Source organism: Choloepus didactylus, chromosome 8, assembly GCF_015220235.1.
Source record: "Choloepus didactylus isolate mChoDid1 chromosome 8, mChoDid1.pri, whole genome shotgun sequence".
In the NCBI taxonomy this organism is placed as follows: domain Eukaryota; kingdom Metazoa; phylum Chordata; class Mammalia; order Pilosa; family Megalonychidae; genus Choloepus; species Choloepus didactylus.
Window position 1 is genome coordinate 8,706,681 of NC_051314.1, and position 22,047 is coordinate 8,728,727.

At 41.6% G+C, this 22,047-nt stretch overlaps 1 protein-coding gene and 1 pseudogene across 2 annotated transcripts in view; one reads left to right on the plus strand and one right to left on the minus strand.

Annotated features, from left to right (window-relative positions):
• The window catches only part of LOC119542358 (1-acylglycerol-3-phosphate O-acyltransferase PNPLA3-like), a 30,344-nt gene extending 14,025 nt beyond the window's left edge, over positions 1-16,319 (plus strand). Inside the window, exons 7-8 of one of the 2 annotated variants that reach the window (XM_037847052.1) lie at positions 12,330-12,434; positions 13,693-16,319. In XM_037847052.1, the coding sequence (XP_037702980.1) occupies positions 12,330-12,434; positions 13,693-13,750 (163 nt within the window). In that variant the 3' untranslated portion in view covers positions 13,751-16,319. The remainder of the gene's footprint in view (positions 1-12,329; positions 12,435-13,692) is intronic. The other variant, XM_037847051.1, reaches the window with a different exon arrangement.
• LOC119542519 lies at positions 14,170-21,012 on the minus strand (annotated as a pseudogene).
• Positions 21,013-22,047: the final 1,035 nt, after the last annotated feature.

Below are 22,047 nucleotides of genomic sequence, written 5' to 3' on the forward strand. Positions count from 1 at the left end.
GGAGCCTCAGCTCTTAGGGCACAGAGCTGACTAGAATGTTAAATCACATTAACATGGTAGAGTATACACAATCTCTTCTTTCATTCTAGGCATAATTTGTTTATGTGATTCATACTCAGCAAGGGACATGGAAATGTTAAAGGAAGATGTGCATAGAACTTATTGGGGCTCCCTCAGGAACAGGGTGACAGCATGGTCAGGCACATGGCTCAGGAGTCAGACAGCCATGGTTCAAATCTTAGTTCCATGAGTGACCGTAGCTGTGTGACCTGAGACAACTGAATCTCTCTGTGCTGCAGTTTCCTCAACAAGAAAACATGGGTGATAAGAGAACTCCCCTAGATCAAGGGCAGTCATGAGAATCAATGGGTAGGATGCATGATGTTCATGCTGTTGTAGTGAATTTTTATTTTCATATAATAGTAATGACAGCAAAAAGTTGCTGATAGATAAGAGAGTATGGGCCTTAGAACTAGGCAGACCATGGTGCTACAGGGAAGTTAATCAATCTCAAGTATCAGTCCTCTCATCTGTGACAGCTGGATAAGAAACCTTACCTCTTTGGGGTGCTAGAATATAGAAAACACTTGATTCTTTTTTAAAGGAGCAATTGTTCTGACTAACTGAAATAGAAATTGAGCTTAGAAATATCAGGAATTTGGGGTGCAGTTGGGGAGGCTGTTGGGAGTCCAGGAAATGTGGAGCAAATGAGCATAAAAGTTGGAGGAGGTGTGAGTGCTGACCCACCGGCTGAGCAGAGCCTACTGGACCCTGGGCCTCCAGTGCACTTGCCGTTTAGATAACTAACATTTAAGCTGTTAAAATCTCAGACTTGGGGCACCCCCAAGGAGTAGGGACTCATTCCTAGGGAAATGCTGCTGAAAGCGAGAATGAGCTGACCCCTCAGCAGGATCTCAAGGACCGCCTGGAAGTTTGTGCCCTGTGCAAGGCAGGGGTCAGGCCTTCCAGTTGGCTTCCCTTGCTGGACTCACATATGACCAAGTAGGGTTTGAAGTGGGGGGCGGTATCTTGACCACAGGTACTTTCCACCAGCTGCCATCTTGCCACACTTTTCTACAAGAGAAGTAGAAACTAGGAAAGCCGAGGACTTTTTCTTTCATTTCCATGTAAATACAGTGAACTTCCTGTATCAAAGTGATCTAAATTTTTTTAATTAAATTCAGTTTTATTGAAATACATTCACACACCATACAATCATCCATGGTATACAATCCACTGTCCACAGTATGATAACGTAGTTATGCGTTCATCACCACAATCTATCTCTGAACATTTTCCTTACATCAGAAAGAACCAGAACAAGAATAAAAAATAAAAGTGAAAAAAGAACACCCAAATCATCCCCCCATCCCACCCCATTTGTCCTTTAGTTTTTATCCCCATTTTTCTACTCATCCATACACTAGATAAAGGGGGTGTGATCCACAAGGTCTTCACAATCACACTGTCACCCCTTGTAATCTATATTATTATATAATTGTCTTCAGGAGTCCAGACTGCTGGGTTGGAGTTTGGTGATTTCAGGTATTTACTTCTAGCTATTCCAATACATTAAAACCTAAGATGTGTTATCTATATAGTGCATAAGAATGTCCCCCAGAGTGACCTCTTGACTCCATTTGAAATCTCTCAGCCACTGAAACTATTTCGTCTCATTTTGCATCCCCCTTTTGGTCAAGAAGATACTCTCAGTCCCACGATGCCGGGTCCACATTCATGCCCGGGAGTCATATTCTGCATTGCCAGGGAGATTTACACCCCTAGGAGTCAGGTCCCACGTAGCGGGGAGGGCAGTGAGTTCACCTGTCGAGATGGCTCAGTTAGAGAGAGAGGGCCACATCTGAGCAACAAAGAGGTACTCAGGGGGAGACTCTTAGGCACCATTACATGCAAGTTTAGCCTCTCCTTTGCAGTAACGAGCTTCATAAGGGCAAGTCCCATGATCGAGGGCTCAGCACATCAAACTGCCAGTCCCAATGTTTGTGACAACATCAACACCAGCCCAGGTGAGGATGTCCAACACATCCGCACCTTCCCCCAGATCCTCGGGGCTGGGGAGGGGGAGGCTGTAAATATATTTTTTATTATCTGCCCAAATTACTCTGGGATGTGTCACTATTTCACTCCAGCCTATACTAACCTACCGTATCTCACTTCCTGTTCAAAGTTCCATGCAATTGTGGTGTTTGAACAAATCGACTGTAGAGTTGTACCGTTTAGAAAATTTAGATCCTGTACCAAATAGATATCTATTCCCTTGGTCTCATATGGAAGTTGAAGTTTTAAAATACAATCAGTTTCAACCTTTACCCTTTAGCCTGGCTTGCCCCGGTCCTAACCAGACCTGCTTCATTCATATCACTAATTGAAGTCTGGGCTCTTTTTCAGCTTTTTTGTTTTTTGACAGTGGCTGTAAAAGTGATCTAAATTTGCTTTAGGGCTTTTTGTTAGGCTTATCTTTGTCATTTAACTGCAAATTCACCTTCTTGGATTTGGGTTAGAGGTGACTGGCAATTTGCCCAGACCAAGGGTAGTGTTTAAAGAAGTCTGCATTTGATTTTGGGTTATTGTCTTCTTTTTGTTTTTGGCTTCTCTTCATGCTGATACAGTGAACAGCTCATGCATGTGTGCACATGTGTGTGCAAGTGAAAGCATGCTAGGAGTGGTTTTGGATTTATACTCATAGACCAGTGATGTGGTTATGAATGTATATACATTGAGTGCATGCATGTGTGTGTACGCATGAGTATGCTGTGGTGTTTGGGGGTTCTTTTTATAGGTTTATTTGTTTTTTATTTTTTAAGAGAGAATTTGCATGTTATAGAACAATCATGCATGAACTACAGGATTCCCATACACCACACCACCACCACCACCACCATCTTGCATTGGTATGGAACATTTGTTGCAATTCATACATTTTTATAGTTGTACTATTAATTAAAGTTTAACTTAGGACTTACAGTGTAGTGTAGTTCCATGGATTTTTTTCAATATTTATTCTGTTGCCATATATACAATCTAACATTTCCCCTTCTAATCATATTCAGATATATAGTTCAGTGCTGCTAATACGTTCACAGTGTTGTGCTACCATCACGACCATCCATTACAAAAATATTTCCATCATTCCAGATAGGAACCCTGTTCATTTTAAGCCTTAACTTCCCATTCCCTTTCCCCACCCTGTCTTTTTGTAACCTACATTCTATATTCTAGGCTCTGATTCTATGAGTTTGCTCACTGTAATTGTTAAAACTCAGTGAGATCATACAGCATTTGTCCTTTTGTCCTTGTCTCATTTCACTCAACATGATGTCTTAAAGGACTTCATTGCTTTATATGGCTGAATAATATTCTATTTTGCTTATATACCATATTTTTTTTATCCATTCATCAGTACAAACACACTTGGTTTCTTCCATATTTTGGCTATTGTGAATAATGCCACTATGAACATTGGTATCCAAATATCTGTTCACTTCCCTGCTTTCATTGTTTTGGATACATATCCATTAATGGGATTGCAAGGTCACATGGTAGTTCTAAACTAACTTTCTGAGGAATTCCTAAACTGTCTTTCACAGCAGCCACACCATTTTACAGTCCCACCAGCAATGAATGAATGTTCCAGTTTCACAACATCCTCTCCAACAGTTGTTATTTTCTGTGGGTTTCTTTTTTGTTTTTTCAGTTTTTATTGAAATTGTTCACATACCATACAACTATCCAAAGAACCAAAGTATACAACAAATTGCCCATAGTACTATCATACAGCTGTGCACTCATCACTACAATTAATATTTTCTTTCGATTTTTAGAACATTTTCATTACTCCAGAAAAGAAATAAAGACAAAAAAAGGAAACTCCAATCCTCTAATACCCCTAACCACCCTCACTCCATTATTGATTCATAGTTTTGCTCTAGTACATTTGTTACTGTTGATGAAATAATGTTAAAATATTACTAACTGTAGTATATAGTTTGCAATAGGTATATATTTTTTTTGCTATATGCCCCTCTATTATTAACTTCTAGTTATAGTGTCATACATTTGTTCTAGTTCATGAGAGGAATTTCTAATATTGTACAGTTAATCATGGACATTGTCCACCAAAAGATTCACTATTTTATACATTCTCCTCTTTTAGCCTCCAACTTTCCTTCTGGTGACATATGTGTCTCTGAGCTTACCCTTTCCACCACCTTCACACACCATTCAGCATTGTTAGTTATTCTCATAACATGCTACCATCACCTTTGTCCATTTCCAAATGTTTAAGTTCACCCTAGGTGAACATTCTGCTCATAATAAGCAACCACTCCCCATTCTTTAGCCTCATTCTATATCCTGGTAACTGATATTTCATGTTTATGAGTTTACATATTATTATTAGTTCATATCAGTGAGACCCTGCAATATTAGTCCTTATGTGTATGTCTTATTTCACTCAATATAGTGCCCTCAAGGTTTCTGCATCAATCCATTTTTTTAAGACATTCCATCCTAAGTAAACAATCATTGGTTCCCTGTATAGTCACATATTTATGTATTCAGCCCCATTGCCACTATCTATATGAGGACATTTCCATTTCTTTCATGGGGAAGAGTCAAACAAGGTAGAGAGACAACAGAAAAAGAAAAAAGAAAGAGAGAGAAAAAGAAACAAGACAGCTAGAAACCAATAAAAGGAAAGAAAGCATTAAACTAAAGTAGAATAAAGAGTCAGACAACATCACCAATGCCAGGAGCACCATACCCTTCCCTTATGTCCCCTCCTCCCATATGCATTTAGCTTCAGTATATTGCCTTTGTTATATTAAAGTAAGCATAATACAATGTTTCTGTTAATTATAGTCTCTAGTTTGCATTGATTGTATTTTCCCCTCAATCCCTCCCTATTTTTAACAACTTACAATGTGGACATTCATTTATTCTACCTCATGTAAAAACACATTTGGACCTTTTATCACAGTTGTTGAGCACCCTAGGTTTCACTGAGTTATACAATCCCAGTCTTTATCTTTTGTCTTTTGTTCTGGTGTCCCATAGGCTCCTAACCTTCCTCTTTCAACTATACTCACAGTCATCTTTGTTCAGTGTACTTATATTGCTGTGCTACTATCTCCAAAAATTGTGTTCCAAACCTCTCACTCCTATCTTTTCCTGTCTGCAGTGCTTCCTTTAGTGATTCCTGTAGAGCAGGTAACTTCTTCACAAACTCAGTCATCGTCAGAGAATATTTTAAGCTCTCCCTCATATTTGAAGGACAGTTTTGCCGGATATAGGATTCTTGGTTGGTGGTTTTTCTCTTTCAGTATCTTAAATGTATCATCCCACTTCCTTCTTGCCTCCATGGTTTCTATTGAGAAATCTGCACTGTCTTATCAAGCTTCCTTTGTATGTGATGGATCACTTTTCTCTTGCTGCTTTCAGGTTTCTCTCTTTATCTTTGATGTTTGATAATCTGATTATTTATTGTCTTGGTGTAGACCTATTCAGTTCTATTCTATTTGGGGTATGCTGCACTTCTTGTATCCACAATTTCATGTCTTTCATAAGAGATGGGAAATTTTCATCATTTCCTCCATTATTTCTTCTGCCCCTTTTCCCTTCTTGTCTCCTGGGACACCCATGACACATACATTCCTGCATTTTGTTTTGTCCTTAAGTTCCTGGAGATGTTGCTCATATTTTTCCATTCTTTTCTCTATCTGTTCTTTTGTGTGTAGGCTTTCAGGCACATTGTTCTCCAGTTCCTGAGTGTTTTCTTCTGCCTCTTGAGATCTGCTGTTGTATGTTTGCATTGTTTCTTTCAGCTCTTGTGCTGTGCCTTTCATATCCATAGATTTTGCCAGTTGTTTTTTCAAACTTTCAATTTTTTTCTTATATATGCCCAGTGTTTTCATTATATCATTCATCTCTTTTGCCATACCTTCCTAAACTTTTTGAATTGATTTAGTATTAGTTGTTTAAATTCCTGTATCTCAGAAGTGTAAGTTTTTTCCTTTGACTGGGCCATAAGTATGTTTTTCTTAGTGTAAGTTGTAGTTTTCTGTTGTCTACTCATCTGATTTCCTTGGTTACCCAATCAGGTTTTCCCAGACCAGAATGTGCTCAGGTCTCAGCAGGAGGCAACAGTATAACATCTCCCTTAGGGTTTGTCTTAGAAGATTGGTAAACCATGTGAAGCCTCAAGTCACTGTGATTTTCTGCCAAGCAGGTGGTGCCTGTCAGCCTGTAGCTCCAGACTGGTGTAAGGAGGTGTGGCCCACAGCTATTTCCCCCAGGTTCTGGGGTCTGGTTCTGAATGGAAGGCATGTAGTAGAGCTTGGCACCACTGTCTTCCTCTTACAGAAAATACACCTGCTGGAGTGAGGTCATTTATATTTGAATAGACTCTCTGCCTGTGCTATCGCCACCCTTGTCTGGTCAGAGTGCTGGGAACTGAAAATGGCTGAGGCTTTCTCCACTGAGCCAAAAAAGGGTCAGAGAGCCACCTTCAGGGCCAGTCCATGGCCACCCTCTGGCTCTCCAAGGTCAGTCTCACCAAAAGCCTCTGCCTGCTTGTTGGGGATTCATATCTTGTATTGAGCAGTCTGTTTGTTAATTGAAACCCCAGTTGGAGCTCAGCTGAGCTATATTCACTTCCTCAGAGAGTTCTACTCTCTAGTACCATGAGGCTTTGCAGTTCAGGCAGTGGAGGGAGGGGACTCCTGGCTTGGATCTGCAGTTTTTACTTACAGATTTTATGCTGTGATCTCAGGCATTCCTCCCAATTTACATTGGTGTATGATGGGTGGACAGTCATGTTTGTCCCCACACAATTATTCCAGATTATTTACTAGTTGTTCCTGGTTGCTTGTTAGTTGTTTCAGGGAGACAAACTAGCTTCCACCCCTCTCTATACTGCCATTTTCCTCTGTGGGTTTCTTTATAATAATAGCCATTCTAAAGGGTGTGAAATGACATCTCATTGTGGTTTTTATTTACATTTCTCTGGTGGCTAATGATTTTCAGCATTTTTTCATGTGCTTTCTGGCCATTTACATATCTTCTTTAGAGAGATGTCTATTCAAGCCTTTGCCCATTTTTTAATTGGGTTCTTTGTCTTTCTGTTAAGTTGAAGGATTTCTTCATATATTCTGGATATTAAACTTTTATCAGATGTGAGGTTTCCAAATATTTTCTCCCATTGTGTAGGTTTTTGTTTTACTTTAATGATAATGTTCTTTAAGGCTCAAAAGTTTTTAATTTTGATGAGGTTCCATTTATCTATTTTGTCTTTTGTTGCTTTGTGCTTTGGGTAGAAAGTCTAAGAAGCCACTGCCTACCTCAAGGTTTTGAAGATGCTTCCCTATGTTTTCTTTTAGGAGTTTGATAGTCCTAACTTATATTTAGGTCTTTGATCCATTTTGAGCTGATTTTTGGATATGGTATCAGGTAGAAGGGTCCTCCTTTTTTAGGCACATGGAGATAAAGTTTTCCCAGCATCATTTGCTGAAGAGACTATTCTTTCCCAATTGAGGGTCCTTTAAAACCTTGTCAAAAATCAATTGGCCATAAACATGAGAATTAATTCCTGAACTCTGAATACAATTCAATTGGTCTATATGTCTGTCCTATTGCCAGTACCATGTTGTTTTGTTTACTGTGGCTTTGCAACAAGTTTTAAGATTGGGAAGTGTGAATCCTCCAACTTCTATCTTCTTTTACAAGATGGGTTTACTTATTCAGGGCCCCTTACACTTCCATGTAAATTTGATGATTGGCTTTTCCATTTCTGAAAAGAAGGTTGTTGGAATTTTGATTGGGATTGCATTGAATGTATAAAATTCTCTGGGTAGTGTTGACATATTAATGATATTTAGTCTTCCAATCGATGAACATGGAATGCCCTTCCACTTATTTAGATCTTGATTTCTTTTAGCAGTGTTTTGTAGTTTTCTGTGTACAAGTCCTTTACATCCTTGGTTAGATTTATTCCTATATATTTGTTTCTTTTAGTTGCTCTTGTGAATGGAATTCTTTTCTTAATTACCTCTTCCATGTGTTCATTGTTTATGGTTAGAAACACTGCTGATTTGGGGGTATTGATCTTGTACCCCAACACCTTGCTGAATTCATTTATTAGCTCTAGGAGCTTTGCTGTGGATTTCTCAGGATTTTTTGTATTTAGGAACATATCATCTGCAAATAGGGACATTTTAGTCCTTCCTTTCCAACTTTGATGCCTTTTATTTCTTTTCCTTGCCTATTTTCTCTGGCAAGAACTTCCAGTACAATGTTGAATAACAGTGGTGACAATGGGCATCCTTGTCTTGTTCCTGATCTTAGAGGGAAAGTTTGTGATATTTTACCATTGAGTATAATGTTATCTGTGGGATTTTTATATATGTCCTTTCTCATGTTCAGGAAGATTCCTTCTATTCTGAGTGTTCTAAATGTTTTTATCATGAAGGGTTTTGCCAAAAGCCTTTTCTGCATCAATTGAGATGATCATGTGGGTTTTCCCCTTCATTTTGTTAATGCCATGTATTATATTAAGTGATTTTCTTATGTTGAACCGCCCTTGTATATGAAGGATAAATCCTATTTGGTCATGGTGTATAATTCTTTTAACGTGCTGTTGGATTCAGTTTGCTAGTATTTTGTTGTTGCTTTTGGCATCTATATTCATATATTTACCTATAGTTTTCCTTTCCTTAAGGTATCCTTATCTGGCTTTGGTATGAGGATGATGGTGTCATGGAATGAATTACAAGTGTTCCCTCCTCTTCAATTTTTTGGAAGAGTTGGAACAGAATTGAAGTTAATTCCCATGTGAATACACATGGTCCTGAGCTTTTCCCTGCTGGGAGCTTTTTGCTTACAGACTTAATCTCTGTAGTATTTGGTTTGTTGAGATCTTCTATTTCTTCTTGGGTCAATGTATGTACTTGGTGTGTTTCTAAGAATTTGTCCATTTCATCTAGGTTATCTAATTTATTGGCATACAGTTGATCATAGTATCCTCTTAGTGTCCTTTTATTTCTGCAGGGTTGGTAGTAGTCCCCCCTTTTCATTTCTGATTTTTGTTATTTGTATCCTATTTTTTTCTTTGTCTTAGCTAAAGGTTTGCCAATTTTATTGATCTTTTCAAGGAACCAACTTTTGGTTTTGTTGATTCTCTCTATTGTCTTTTTGTTTTCTATTTCATTTATCTCCACTCTAACCTTTGTTATTTCCTTCATTCTGCTTACTCTGGGTTTAGTTTGCCCTTCTTTTTGTAGTTCTTCCAGCTTTAATGTTAAGTCTTTGATTCAAAGTTTTTCTTCTTTTTCAATATAAGCATTTAGAGGTGAGATAATTCTACCTTCACTACATCCCAGGAGTTTTAGTAGGTTGTATTTTCATTTTCATTTGCCTCAAGATATTTCCTAATTTCTCTTCCAATTTCCTGTTTACCCTATTGGTTGTTTAAGAGTATGTTTGATTTCCACATATTTGTGAATTTTCCATTTCTCCCTCTATTTTTGATTTCTAGCTCATTCCATTGTGGTTGGAGAATATACATATATGATTTCAATATTTTTAATTCATAGATTTTTGTTTTGTGACCCAATATATGGTCTATCCTGGAGAATGATCCATGTGCACTTGAGAAGAATTTGTATTCTGTTTTTGTTGGGTGAAGTGCTCTATATATGTCTGATAGGTCTAGTTGGTTTTGAGTATCACTCAAACCTTGTACTTCCTTACTGATCTTCTGATGTTCTATCCACTATTGAGAGTGGTGTATAAAAGTCTCCTACTATTAATGAAGAACCATCAATTTCTCCCTTCAAATCTGTCACTATTTTCTTAATATATTTTGGGGCCCTGCTCTTAGGTGCATATATATTTATAATTGTTACAGCTTCCTTTTGAATTGTCCCCTTTATCAATATGTAATGACCATCTTTGGCCCTCATAATGGTTTTTTATTTAAAATCTAATTTATCTGTGATTGGGAAAGCCATATGGACCACACTCCCATTTGTCCAGTGTATGGATGGATGAGTAGGAAAATAGGGGCAAAAAAAAAAAAAGGCACCCAGTGTTCTTTTTTACCTTAATTGTTATTTTTCACTTTAACTTTTATTCTTATTATTTTTCTGTGTGTAATAATGAAAATGTTCAAAAATTAATTTTGGTGATGAATGGACAACTATATAATGGTACTGTGAATAACTGAATGTATGCTTTGTATGACTGCATGGTATGTGAATATACCTCAATAAAAATGAATTTTTAAAAAAATCTAATTTATCTGATATTAAAACAGCCACACAGCTCTATTTGGGTTATTACTTGCATGGTATATTTTTTTCCATTCTTTAACCTTCATCCTACTTGTATATTTGATTTTAAGGTGAGTCTCTTGCAGACAGCATATAGTTGTGTCATGCTTTTTTATCCATTCTCCAAATCTCTGCCTTTTGACTGGAGAGCTTAATCCATTTACATGTCCAGTCATTATGGACAATGCAGGATTTCCTCTGCCATTTTGGTATTTAGCCTTTGTAAGTTTTATACTTCTTTTGTCCCTCACTTCCATTAATGCCTACTTATCTATTTGAATTTTTTGTGTTGTATCCTATTGAATGCTTTCTCATTTCTATCTGGATATATTTTACATCTATTTTCTTTGTGGTACCCATGGGGTTAAAATTTAACATCCTAAGTATTTAACAATCATATTTGGTTTGATACAAACTTAAATTCAACAGCATATTTTTCCTGTACTCCTCTATCCCTCCATCAGGTTTTTTGTACTTGTTACCACTTATATCCTTGTATATTGTATGTCCAAAATCATAGATTTATCATTACTGTTCATGCATTTGCATTTTAGCACCCATAGGAAGTAAGAAGTGGACTTATATACCAAACAACACACTACAATAACACTGGCATTTACAGTTACTCAAATGGTTACCTTTACTGCCAGCTCCAGTCTGCTCTTGAAACCCTCCTGGGCATTTTTTCTTATCAATTATTGTTGTCTTCAACTCAAGTAGTTCTGTTTGGTTCTTTTAAAATTTTCTGTCTCTTTACTTAGACTCTCATATTGCTGACTCTTTGTTTTCCTGATATCCTTTAGTTCTTTCTCTATAGTTTTTCTCATCTCCTTGAGCATTTTAAAGATCATTTTCTTAAAGCTTTAGTTTGGTGTGCCACATTCTTGTCTTCTTCTTAGGTGTTTTCTGGATTTTTATTTTCGTCCACAGGATGGGCCATCATTTCCTGTTTCATTGTTTATACTTTTTTTTGCACACTGTACATTTTAATATTTTAAAATGTTTACTCTGGGATTTATCCCCTCTAATGCCTGTTTCTTGGTTTTATAACCAGCTGGTAATAAGATAGGAATTTTCTTGGGCTGCAACCCTCCTATCAGGAAAGACTGCCTAAGATGAATGCAATGTGCAGGGTTTTGCTATCTTTCATGGCCTCTATCTAGTCCTGGGCTTTTGATTGTTAGTTGTTTTGGAGTTCCCCTGTTTCCCATGGAACAGAGCTCTCCTGGATGTCTGAAGTCCACAGGTCTTTCCCCCAGACTGTCCATCTCTGTAGTTTTTTACCCTGTTTGTCTCAAGCTCCTTTTCCCTGGAGGGCAAATTTTGGGAGGAGGACACAATGGAGAGGACTTTCCCAAGCCAGTCTTTCCTAGCCAAAAGATGTCCAGGAACCCACAAATGAGTGCAGTCCAGTTCCAACGTGCCCTAAGGATGGGATCAGGAAGGGTGCTAAGAGTTTCCCCAATGGCTCTGCAAAGCTGAGCTCTCCTGGCCTTCTCAGCAGAGGCAGCCATTCAACTAATTATACCCCTCAGCCCTGGGGAAGAACAGCTTCTCCAAGTCTTCACCACCACAGCCCCTGTTAGGGTGGGCTGAAACAACAGCTACCATTAAAGCTGGTCTCCCAATGATTTGAATTTGCTAAGAAGATGTGATCAGTAATCAGCTGTGCTCACCCCTGGTCATGAGGAAAAGGATTTTTATGCCACTTTCTGTCATCAGTGATTTAGGCAGGGACTGGACCCCAAGCTGGTGTCTTTTGTGAGAGTGGGGGATGGGCACTGCAGTTTATCAGCCTCTTCCTCCTTCACTTCCCTAGATGCTATACAGTGTTCTTCTGGCCTCTGGAATTTCAGAATAGTTGTTCCAAACAGTTCCAGCCTGATTAATAGTTGTTTTGGTGGTGGGACTGAGCCCTGGAGTTACCTACACTGCCAGCTTCCCACATTCCTGCCTTTGGGACTTTGGGCTTTATTCCTACAGGCTGGTGACATGGTTCCCGGATATTCCTGAGGGCATCCAGTGTCTGCTGTGGGTGACCTGCCAGATTTATTCTCATATGGTGGCTTGTCTGCTCCCCACTTCCAGGTAAATCATCTGACTGTAAGTGTGGGGGCTACAAAGGCACCCCCTTCCTCTGGGCACAAGACCCTGACATTCCAGAAACCTTTTGCTGAGCACATGATTGGTGGTGAGACCCTTGTCTGCTAGTGGAAGGATCCTCTGTCTTGGGGTGGCAGCTAGGTAAATCAGAGGTCACAGTGCTGAAAATAGTAATCAGCACCTCATGGAGTGCCAAGGAGTCCTGCAGAGAGATGTAGGAAGACTTCCTATAGGAGGAGTATTTTGAACCCAGTCTTGATGGCAGCATAGGACAGAGCTGGATGATAAAGCAGGGGAAGGGCATCTCAGGCAGAGGGAGCAGGATGAAGGTCAGAGATTGTCAGTAGTCTGTGCTTTGCTTACAGGACACAGCTCTGGATGCCTGCAGCCCAGGGAGGGTGGTGTGGCAGGGATCAGCCAGGCTTCTCAGGATGGGTGAGGGGGAGCCAGCTAATGTGGATTCCCCTCTGGGGGTAGAACCTGGCAATCTGCATCCTTAACAAGTGGCCCGCCCAGGCAATGCGGCCACATTCTGAATTCAGAAAAATGCCAATGCAGAGCAGGAAGTCCATTCTGAAGATGTGGGGACTGAACATTATCCTGAAAATCATGGTGTCTGTTCCTGACCTCTTCAATGGGGAGGATCCTTACCTCAGGAAGTGGGGCCTGATTGTTTTCCTTGTTGTTTTTAGGATTATTGGCATCCATGGGAGGGTTTAAATGGTGAATGTGAGGATTTGGTTTACACTGTGAAGTGGAGGGTGGATTACAGGGCCCACCTGGAAGCAGAGGCTCCAACCAGGGGACTGCCACCATGCCTGGGCAAGGGCAAGAAGCACTTGGTCTGAATAAAAGGATGGGGGAGGCTGCCATAGACTTTAGGGAGAGCCTTGGGCAGTTGCATTCTGAGGGAGTGGGGACAGCCAGCCAGCAGTAGTCTGTGTTGGTGGTGGGTGGTGGCAGGCTGCAATGTGATGCTGCTGGTGAGCTGGTTTGTGTGGATGCAATGGATAGACCCATTCAATTGGTGGGCTTGCTGGTGGATGTTCAGTGGGTGATGTCTAGGGGACTGAGAGGACAAGGATGGCCATGTCACCCAAGCACATGGAGTGGCAGGAGCTCTGTGTGGGGGCTGAGTTTTCGTGGTTAAGAACTCAGTGTCAAGTGGGTCGACCTAATCTGTGATGGAAGATATCAGAGCTGCAGGAACAGCAGCTAAGCTGGCTTTCTTCCTGTGGTTCAGATGCCGATCTCCAGCACCAGGGCACCAGCCTTTCACACAAAAACCAGAACATGACTGACTGATGGCCTCCCAAGACCCCTGTGAGCCTGGACACCTGTCCTGTGGACTGTCCATTAGGGCACAAGCTGAGGCCACACAGTGATCCATCTTCCAATGTGGTCTGACCTTCTTAGGCAGCAAAGTAGCTGCCAGGGTGGGAGGGCTGGAAAAGAGTTTCTCAGTCATTTCTGGAGAAGAGTTTAGGAAATTCTTTAAAGGGTGATAAATCTAACCAACTTTTGTAATCTTACCTATCCTGGGCCTTTTAATGAGCTGATGCCTCAGATATACAGAACACTGGCTTCTGCACTCAATTTACTGTTTATCAAAGACACATGTAATGGAAGTCTTTTTATGAAAAACTAGGAAGATACTTTATTATAAGTGGAAGTCTACCTTTCCTGGAAAGCTAACATGTAAGTGTGTGTGTCAGTTGGGTCAGTTGTTTGTAATATCCCACCTGGGGAACAAGCAAGGGGGGTCCATTGCTGGCTCAACATCACAGCCCTGTTAATGTACTGACCAGTGTGGGGTTCCTAGAATGGCTGGTGTTTGGACAGGTGGGTCCTTCTGCTGGGGACTGGGCTGGCCTTGGTCTTTGTGCACCCCTGGGGTTGGAAGGAAGAGAGTGGCATGATTCTACTTCCCCATACAGGAGAGGTTCTGGGCAGCATGAGGGTTGTGATGCTTTTCGAAGTAGGGCTGCCTGCAAGTCAGATTCCTGCCTGACACTTAGTACTAAAGAAATAAATTACTTCCATTCGAAAACATCTATTTTGACCTAGCTAAAATATTAAAGGATTCTGTATTAAAAAAAGGAAATTTTATTATCTGTTGGGTTGTGTATTGCTTGAAGCAGTGAAATGTTAATAGAATAGGAGATTGAAAATCCCTACTGAGCAGAGAGTCATCTCAGAATGCCAAGCTTAAACCACATACAAATGAAGCAACAACTCTCTTTTCTACTTGTCCTCTCAGACGTGAACTTGGCTTATTTCCTGTGACTTCTGACCTGTGTCATTTTCCCATCCCATACTCCCAAACAATAACCTTCTCTCTGTCCTCTCTAGTCCTCCAGCTTTATTGACAAAGAACACTTGATTCAGGGAACTGACCTTTGCCCCAGGTATAATGTATTATTAGCAAACTTAAGGTAATGTTACTCAAAGTGAAGGGGGTGTGGATTTTCTTATTTATGTCCTTGAGTAGGACAATTAAAAAAGGATACACTCAAACTCCTAGGTACTGGCAAAGTCAAAACTCTTACCTACATTGTGTAACAAAAGAAAACCAGTTGGGAAATTCCACAGTAAGAGGTTCTGCAAGTGCTTAGGCCATAGGTAGGGGATACTCACCCTTAGTTGTGTAAGTATCCTGGCATTGAAGAACTAGTAACTTCTTAGAAAGACCTTCATCAAGAAGCCACATAATTTAAATTCAAAATGGTTCCAGGGTAAACAATTGAGAGCACATCCTCTTTTCTGTGATTAGATTTTGGACTCCTTGAATGCATGGGTTACTTGTAAAAACAGGGGCCTAAAAGCCTCTCCTTCAGGGGCAGAAGTCTGAGTTTCAACTCTGGCTCCTTATTTCATGATGGTCTGAGTGAGGGGCCAGGCTCTCCAAGCTACCCAGGTGCCAGAACAAAGCAATTGTCACCTCTCTGGGATGGACAGGGGGTGGACATCAGTCAAACCTGACACCTCCTGGAGCCCTCGGCCTAAGTGCTTGTAACATCTCCTCACACATTTACTGGAAACTCTTACTCTGGAATTTCCCAGCAAATTTTCTTCTGTTAGAACCTCATCATGGGTCATTAGCAGGTGTAACTAAATTTATGAGTATTTATAATAAGCAAATTATTTATGTATAGACAGATATATACACTACCTTTGTGAAGGTTATCAGAAAAGAAAGACATTAAATGGCTGATAGTACTAAAGGGACTCATTTTCTTTCTGGTTTTTGAAATACTCTTTACAATGGGCATATGGTTTATGTTTTTTATAAATGTGCACTAAGACAAGGAAGTGTCATACTCTTTGAGAAGTGGCCAAGACTTCCCTCTGCACCTGTGCCTTAAATGCTACCCCATCCCACCTCCTCCAGCTGGACCCATGAGTCTCTTCTGTCCTGCCACCTCCACCCCTCCTGGACTGCAGCATCTCTCCTCAGCAAATCCAAATATTCTTTGGTTTCTCCCACCTTCCCAGATAAAGGCTTCTTCTAATAAGGGTGCATGCACACTCTGGAATATTCCACTATCAAGAACAAAGATTTCTAATATATTTGATGTGAGAGATCAATAGTCTTTGGTTAACAAACAGATTGCAAAACTTGAAGAAGAGTATTGGCCAAGTATGGTTAAAAATAAATAAAATTATACAGGTATCTATATATATATGGGTATATAGATAGAAAAAAGACTAAAAGGATGTATTCTGGAATATTTACACTGGTTATCATTTTATGATTACTCATAATTATATTTTACTCATACACTTTGTTTTCTAGATTTCTATGATGAACATGTATTATTTTTAAAATCAGAATATAACTCATAATAAATGTGATTTTTTAATAGAAAGAACTGTTTATTTATTGAGCTTGGGGCATATTAAATACACAACCAATTTCAAATACACATCATTTAATTTAATTGTGATATGTTTTCACACACACAAAAGTAACTGGCATCCAACAGTTGTCCTGAGGTGAAACAAGTCACCTTATCAAAAAATTGTTGCAAATATTTTCATCCATGTTAAAAAGTAATGTTTATCCTGAACATGAAAACCTGTAACAAATTTAGTTATATAGAACTCATTACTTGTAGTTTTCCCTTTGCAAAGATGAAAAAAAATTTGCAAGTAACTAATATTTATCAGTCATGACATAATCCTGGATCATCCGCACACCAAACCAGATGCTTCTTTAATTTTAAATCCATCATCAGAGACCAAGAGAGTCATTTAATTTTATACAAATTTCCATGTGCCAAAAACAAAAGACCCAAGAGAAACCAAAACAAAACACAAGGACTGACACCAATGTTCAGTATGCTAATTAAATAGTGGCCCAAAATGCTATTGATGAAAAATAAAATAGTGGCTATAAATCATTGAAATGAAATCCAAGAGGTTTTAACCCTTTGGCATTAGGAATCAGGATTTTTCCAATTGTGTGAATACACACTTCCTGTGTGCCAAGAGCAGAGAAAGTGGACATGCCAGCACAGAAAGGAAGAGCTATCATTTGCTGAAACACCCAGAGAATAGGCTTTGATAGGAACTTCTTACAAGTTTAGGCAAAAAACAAAAAACTGGTTACTAGCTGCTTGTGTCATCAATTTAAGTAGAGGTGACTGAGACTTAAGGTTCAATGTAAAAATTTAGGGGGGTGGGGAATGTATGTTGCAGCAAGTCTTATCTTAAAGCAAAACAAGAAAGAAAGTATAAAAGTACCCACCCATGCTTGCCTACACCATAGTCAGAGAGCTGTGCCATTAGGATGGGCAGAAAATATCCTGATGCACACTGGTTTTTTTCTCATAAGAAGTCAACAAAATGAATCTTTAACTACTTGAACTGCAGGGGAAGGATCCCAAGAATGCAGAATATCAGAATATAACTTTTAGTGGAGTGCTGTCAGCACTTGTGCTGATTTCTTGCACAAACTGCACTTTATTAGGAAAATAAAAGAAAAAGACATAGAAAGGACCATACTCCTATATTTCATTTACAGTGTTTGAGTTCCAGAAGGACTGTATAATGGAAGAAGAATTCAAATAAATGATGCCAATCAAGTGTCAAATTCTCATTATAACTTTCCTAAAAAGCTGTTTCCCCCATATAACTATTAATAACAAAGAAACATAAGCTGTGAAGGTACAGATCAGAAAACAAAAACAGAGAAATGACTGACATTATTGTGACCAAGAGGTTTAGTAAACAGTGAGATAAGAGACAAAAGGTTTTTAAACAACACTTTGGACTTCAAAAACCTCTTCATGTGGTAGATCTCTCCCAATGTCATGGCGACCAGAACAAGAGCTTCAAAGAAGGGCCAAAGGACCACTCTGCTCTTTGTGTTCTCATTGATCACTCTGTGTATATTCTTCCAAACTCCCATGTACTCCTGTTCTTGTTTTACAGCTGTCATTGCTGTTCATTAATCATTTCTTCTAGCTTGTTCTGGTGAACTTTAGTTTCCAGGTCTTATCTTTTTTGGGGCCTCCCCAGTATTGGTGGAGAACATCACTCTCTTTGGAGTATTGGTGGACATCCTGTTGCTAAAACAATACTCATATGTTCCATCCATGTGAGCAGCAAATCTGTATTTCCCACTGGATTCTTGGTCTCCTTTATAAATTCTGTTATTGCCAGGCCTTGTAATCCCCATGAGATGTCCAAGAAGCCACCCTCAACCACCTCAAAGATGAGGATCTTCTTGGTGCTCAAGGTGACCCACTCAAAGAAGCAGGAATGTGGCCTCCAGAGCAGCTGCCACCACCATCACTGCCTTCTCAGCCACCACCACCTCCATAAATGTTATTTTAAAAAATCTTTCCATTGTCTTTATATCCATTTCAAGTCCCAGCCAGGGTTGTCCAGGGAAACAGAACCAATAGGATAAATGTGTTTATCTATTAAGAGATTTAGTTTAGGAAACTGGCTGATGCAACTGTGGGGGCTGACAGTCTGAAGTTTGTAAGGCAGGTCAGCAAGCTGCAAATGCAGGCAGGACTTGATAGGGAAGACTTAAAGGAGAAATTGTACTCTGGGAAACTTCAGTTCTTTGTTCTGTAAGTGTTCAACTCATTAGCTGAAGCCCACCCCCATTACTGAATCTTTTACTAAAAGTCAACTGATTGCAGATGCTAAGCCTATCTACAGAATGCCTCTGCAACAAGGGAACACCAGGGTTGGGATATACTTGGAGAGTGAAGCCAACAGGATGAAATAAGCTAACACATGGAAGGTGTTTGGCACAGACCATGCACAGAGGAAGTGCTTGCTAACTTTAGCTGTCATTGTTATCATTGTCAGCACCTTGGTTACTTCTCTCCCTGCCATCTGCCATTCTGCATATGGGGAGGAGTTGGTAAGGACTTTGGAGTCACATTTTAACAATAGGAAGGGATTCACTGGCCCAGCTTCTGTGAAGCCCACCAGTGGACTACTATGTTTTGGCCAAGGGGGACACATATGTTGATGAGGTTTTGAGGATGGGGAAAAGAGACGGGCACTTTCCAAGAAATGGGAGCATATGGGGAGGTGGTTCTGAGCATGTCATGGAGTTGGCCATGTGGATAGAGGACATACACAGGAAGAGCTGGATAGAACAGAGCCAACACCAACCTTGGGTCAGAGCGATAAGGGATGACACCCCTGAAGCTGCATCAGAGACAGCTGGAATTTTGAAGGGATTCTTGCAGAGAAGGTGAAGTCAGAGTGGATCAGAGGAAGGGCCAGGTGATCCAGCCTCCCCTACCCATGGCCTCCCAGGCTTGGGATTTGAGTTCATTAAGAGAACCAGGGTCACCACTGAAACTGCCTTTCCACCTCTGACTGGGCCAGGTCACATTCTCAGGAATACTGGTGTCCCTGCAGATGTTACCAGGTGGTTTTTATCACATAGGATATGGTTCAGCTGCATTAACAAGAAGCTCCAGAAGTTTACTTCTCCCTCATGCTCTGTGTCCATCAGACCTGGCTGGGGCTGATTTAAATTGTCTTCACTCCCAGACAATCATTTGGAGGACCACAGATCACCATGGAGGGATGAAGGGAATATGGTTCTTAAGGTTTTCACCCAGAAGTGATGTACATCCCTTCTGCTTATGATGTGTTCATGAGAGAAAGTCACATGGCTGGGTCACAGGAAGGCTGTTCTACCCTGAGCAAAAGAGGAGCAGGAGAAATGCTGGTGAACAGCACCACTGAAGGCCGCAGACAACTTGCAAACAGGAACAAGGAAAACATTTATGATCCAATAAATTCAGGAAATATCAAGTTAAGGCAAATTAAACAGAGATAGCTACAGCAGGACTTCTCAGAGCCTTTAGTGTGCCAATGTACACTGGGACCCTCAGGACAGTGCCTCTCTCACCCTGGCCCCGTGTGTGGCACACACTGTGTCAGCTGCCAATCCTCCCCCCTCTTCAAAGCAATATCTGTCTGATGTGAGCAGTGGCACAACCCACACATTTCCTTGGCTCTCACCTTTTCTTCTGAGGCAAAAGTTCAAGAAATGTGGAGAAGTATTTTGCTGGGTGACAGTGAAGTAAAAGAGGGGATGTTTATGGTTCACTGTGACAGCACCGAGGGCAGGGCCCCAACAGAAGTGGTGCCAGGTGACTCTTCATAAAATGTCATGGTGGATGCATGAGTGTGTGAGAAAGAAACAAAGACTCAGAGTGACAGAGAGAGAGGGGAGGAAGGAGTTCATACCAGAGAAGTGTGGACCCAGACCCTGTGCTGGGTTCCAATGCTGCACCCACTGCTTACACACTCCGGGCAAAGATTAACCTCTCCACGTGGCTGCTCAGTGGGTCACAGTGGGCGTGTGTGCACAGAGGGTGAGTGGCATGTAGGCATCTGCTAAGGGAACCAGGATAAACTAGTCTTGAGCCTCCAAAACTCCCCACCTGTCTGCACACACAGCCCCAGCATGTGATACTCACAGTGCTTGCTTGCAAGTGATTCACTGAAGAGGAATCTTCCTGTCACTATCATAAATGAAGAAGCCTTACCATGTGCCATGAATCCAAGACAATCATACAACAAAACTACAAGGAAGTAAAGCAAAGACCTTAAATTCTATTTCAATACTGGTGCCTGTTTAAGGGAGATTAAGTGTCAAAGGGACGCTAAGGAACTCCTGACACCAACTGAGACTTTCACCCTGATTCAGGGGATTAAAGGGAAAGTATTTCTCTCCAGGACCTTCCCTGTTCTTTTAAGTTAGGTGTGGGACAGAGATCAACTGCATGGGGTGGGCAGAAGCTGGTGCCCATAAGGGTCTCAGCCTGGGAATCCCCAAGCCTTGGCGGGACTCCAGGTTCAGGGCGCACCTATGCGAGACTGAGCAGCAGCAGAACAAGACCCCGGATGACCTGTCCCCACCATGTATGAACCTGAGCATGGCTGGAGCCTATCCTCAGGCTGTGGCTTCCTGGGTCTCTACCACATCGGAGTGACCAGCTGCCTAAGCGAGTGTGCCCCGCACCTCCTCCACAACACCTGCATGTTCTTCAGCTCCTAGGCCGGGGCGCTGCATTGTGCTGCCTCTCTCTGGGATCCTGCTGGATGCACCCAGAATGCCTCCAGGGCCCAGGACTGGGGCGCACGGTGGTGCTGGGATTGCAGGAGGGAACAGAGGGAGCTCCCAGGGCTGCCCCTCCCAGACAGAGGCGTCTTCCACGGCACCCTCTCGCCTATAGCCTGGCCATCTGAAGCCAGCCTGGGAGGAGCATGCCTGGGGGGTGGTTTCTTCCCAGCTGGAACCCTGCATGGTCATGGACTCATCTTGGATCAGGGATGCTCTGGCCTTTCCCCAGCATCCACCCCCAGGACCAGGATCCCAGCCTATCAGGAGCAATAAGGAGGAGGGAGTGGGGACTGGGATGAGGCCAGTCCCTGTTGTCTCAGCGGGCCCAGCACCCACTCTGGAACCTCTGTGCAGGCTGGGATGCTGAAAGGCCATTTTGCCCTGGCTCCAACTGGGAGGGGATAAGCCTGGGTCCCAGGATGGGCACCTCCTGGAAGGCCTGGGGCCATCCCTGCTCAGCACAGTCACTGTGTACCATCCCTCTGGGAACAGGTGACCCTTCAGTGTCTTCCAGAGGATAAAGAGCAAGGGGCAGGAAGTGTGACCTCAGGAGAGGGTTAGCCTGGCCTCAAGGCACGTCTGCATGCACTGGACTTTAGCAATAACAGCCATCCTTTTAGGTCAAGGTGACCTGCAAGCACCCATATGGACAGTGTTTAATTAGGACATGGTTCTCATGTGCTGGCTGACCCAGGAGCTAAGACACTGGTCCCAGGGTCTACTGCAGGGCAGGGAGACTCCTAACTGGGCAGATAACAGGAGAGGGCTGGGACTGAGCCTGGCAGGGCCTGGGGGAGGCTCAGAACCACCAAGTCCCTGGAGATTGGTTCAGTAGGTTTTGCCAGGAGCTTCTCCCTGTGTCCTAGGAGACCCAGGTTCCCAACTTCACCCACCTGTCTCTAAGAGGGCTGTATCCAGGTGACTCCTGGGTACCACTGAGGAGCATTTCCCAGGAGCTGTGGCTTAGAGTGCACCTGAGCTGTG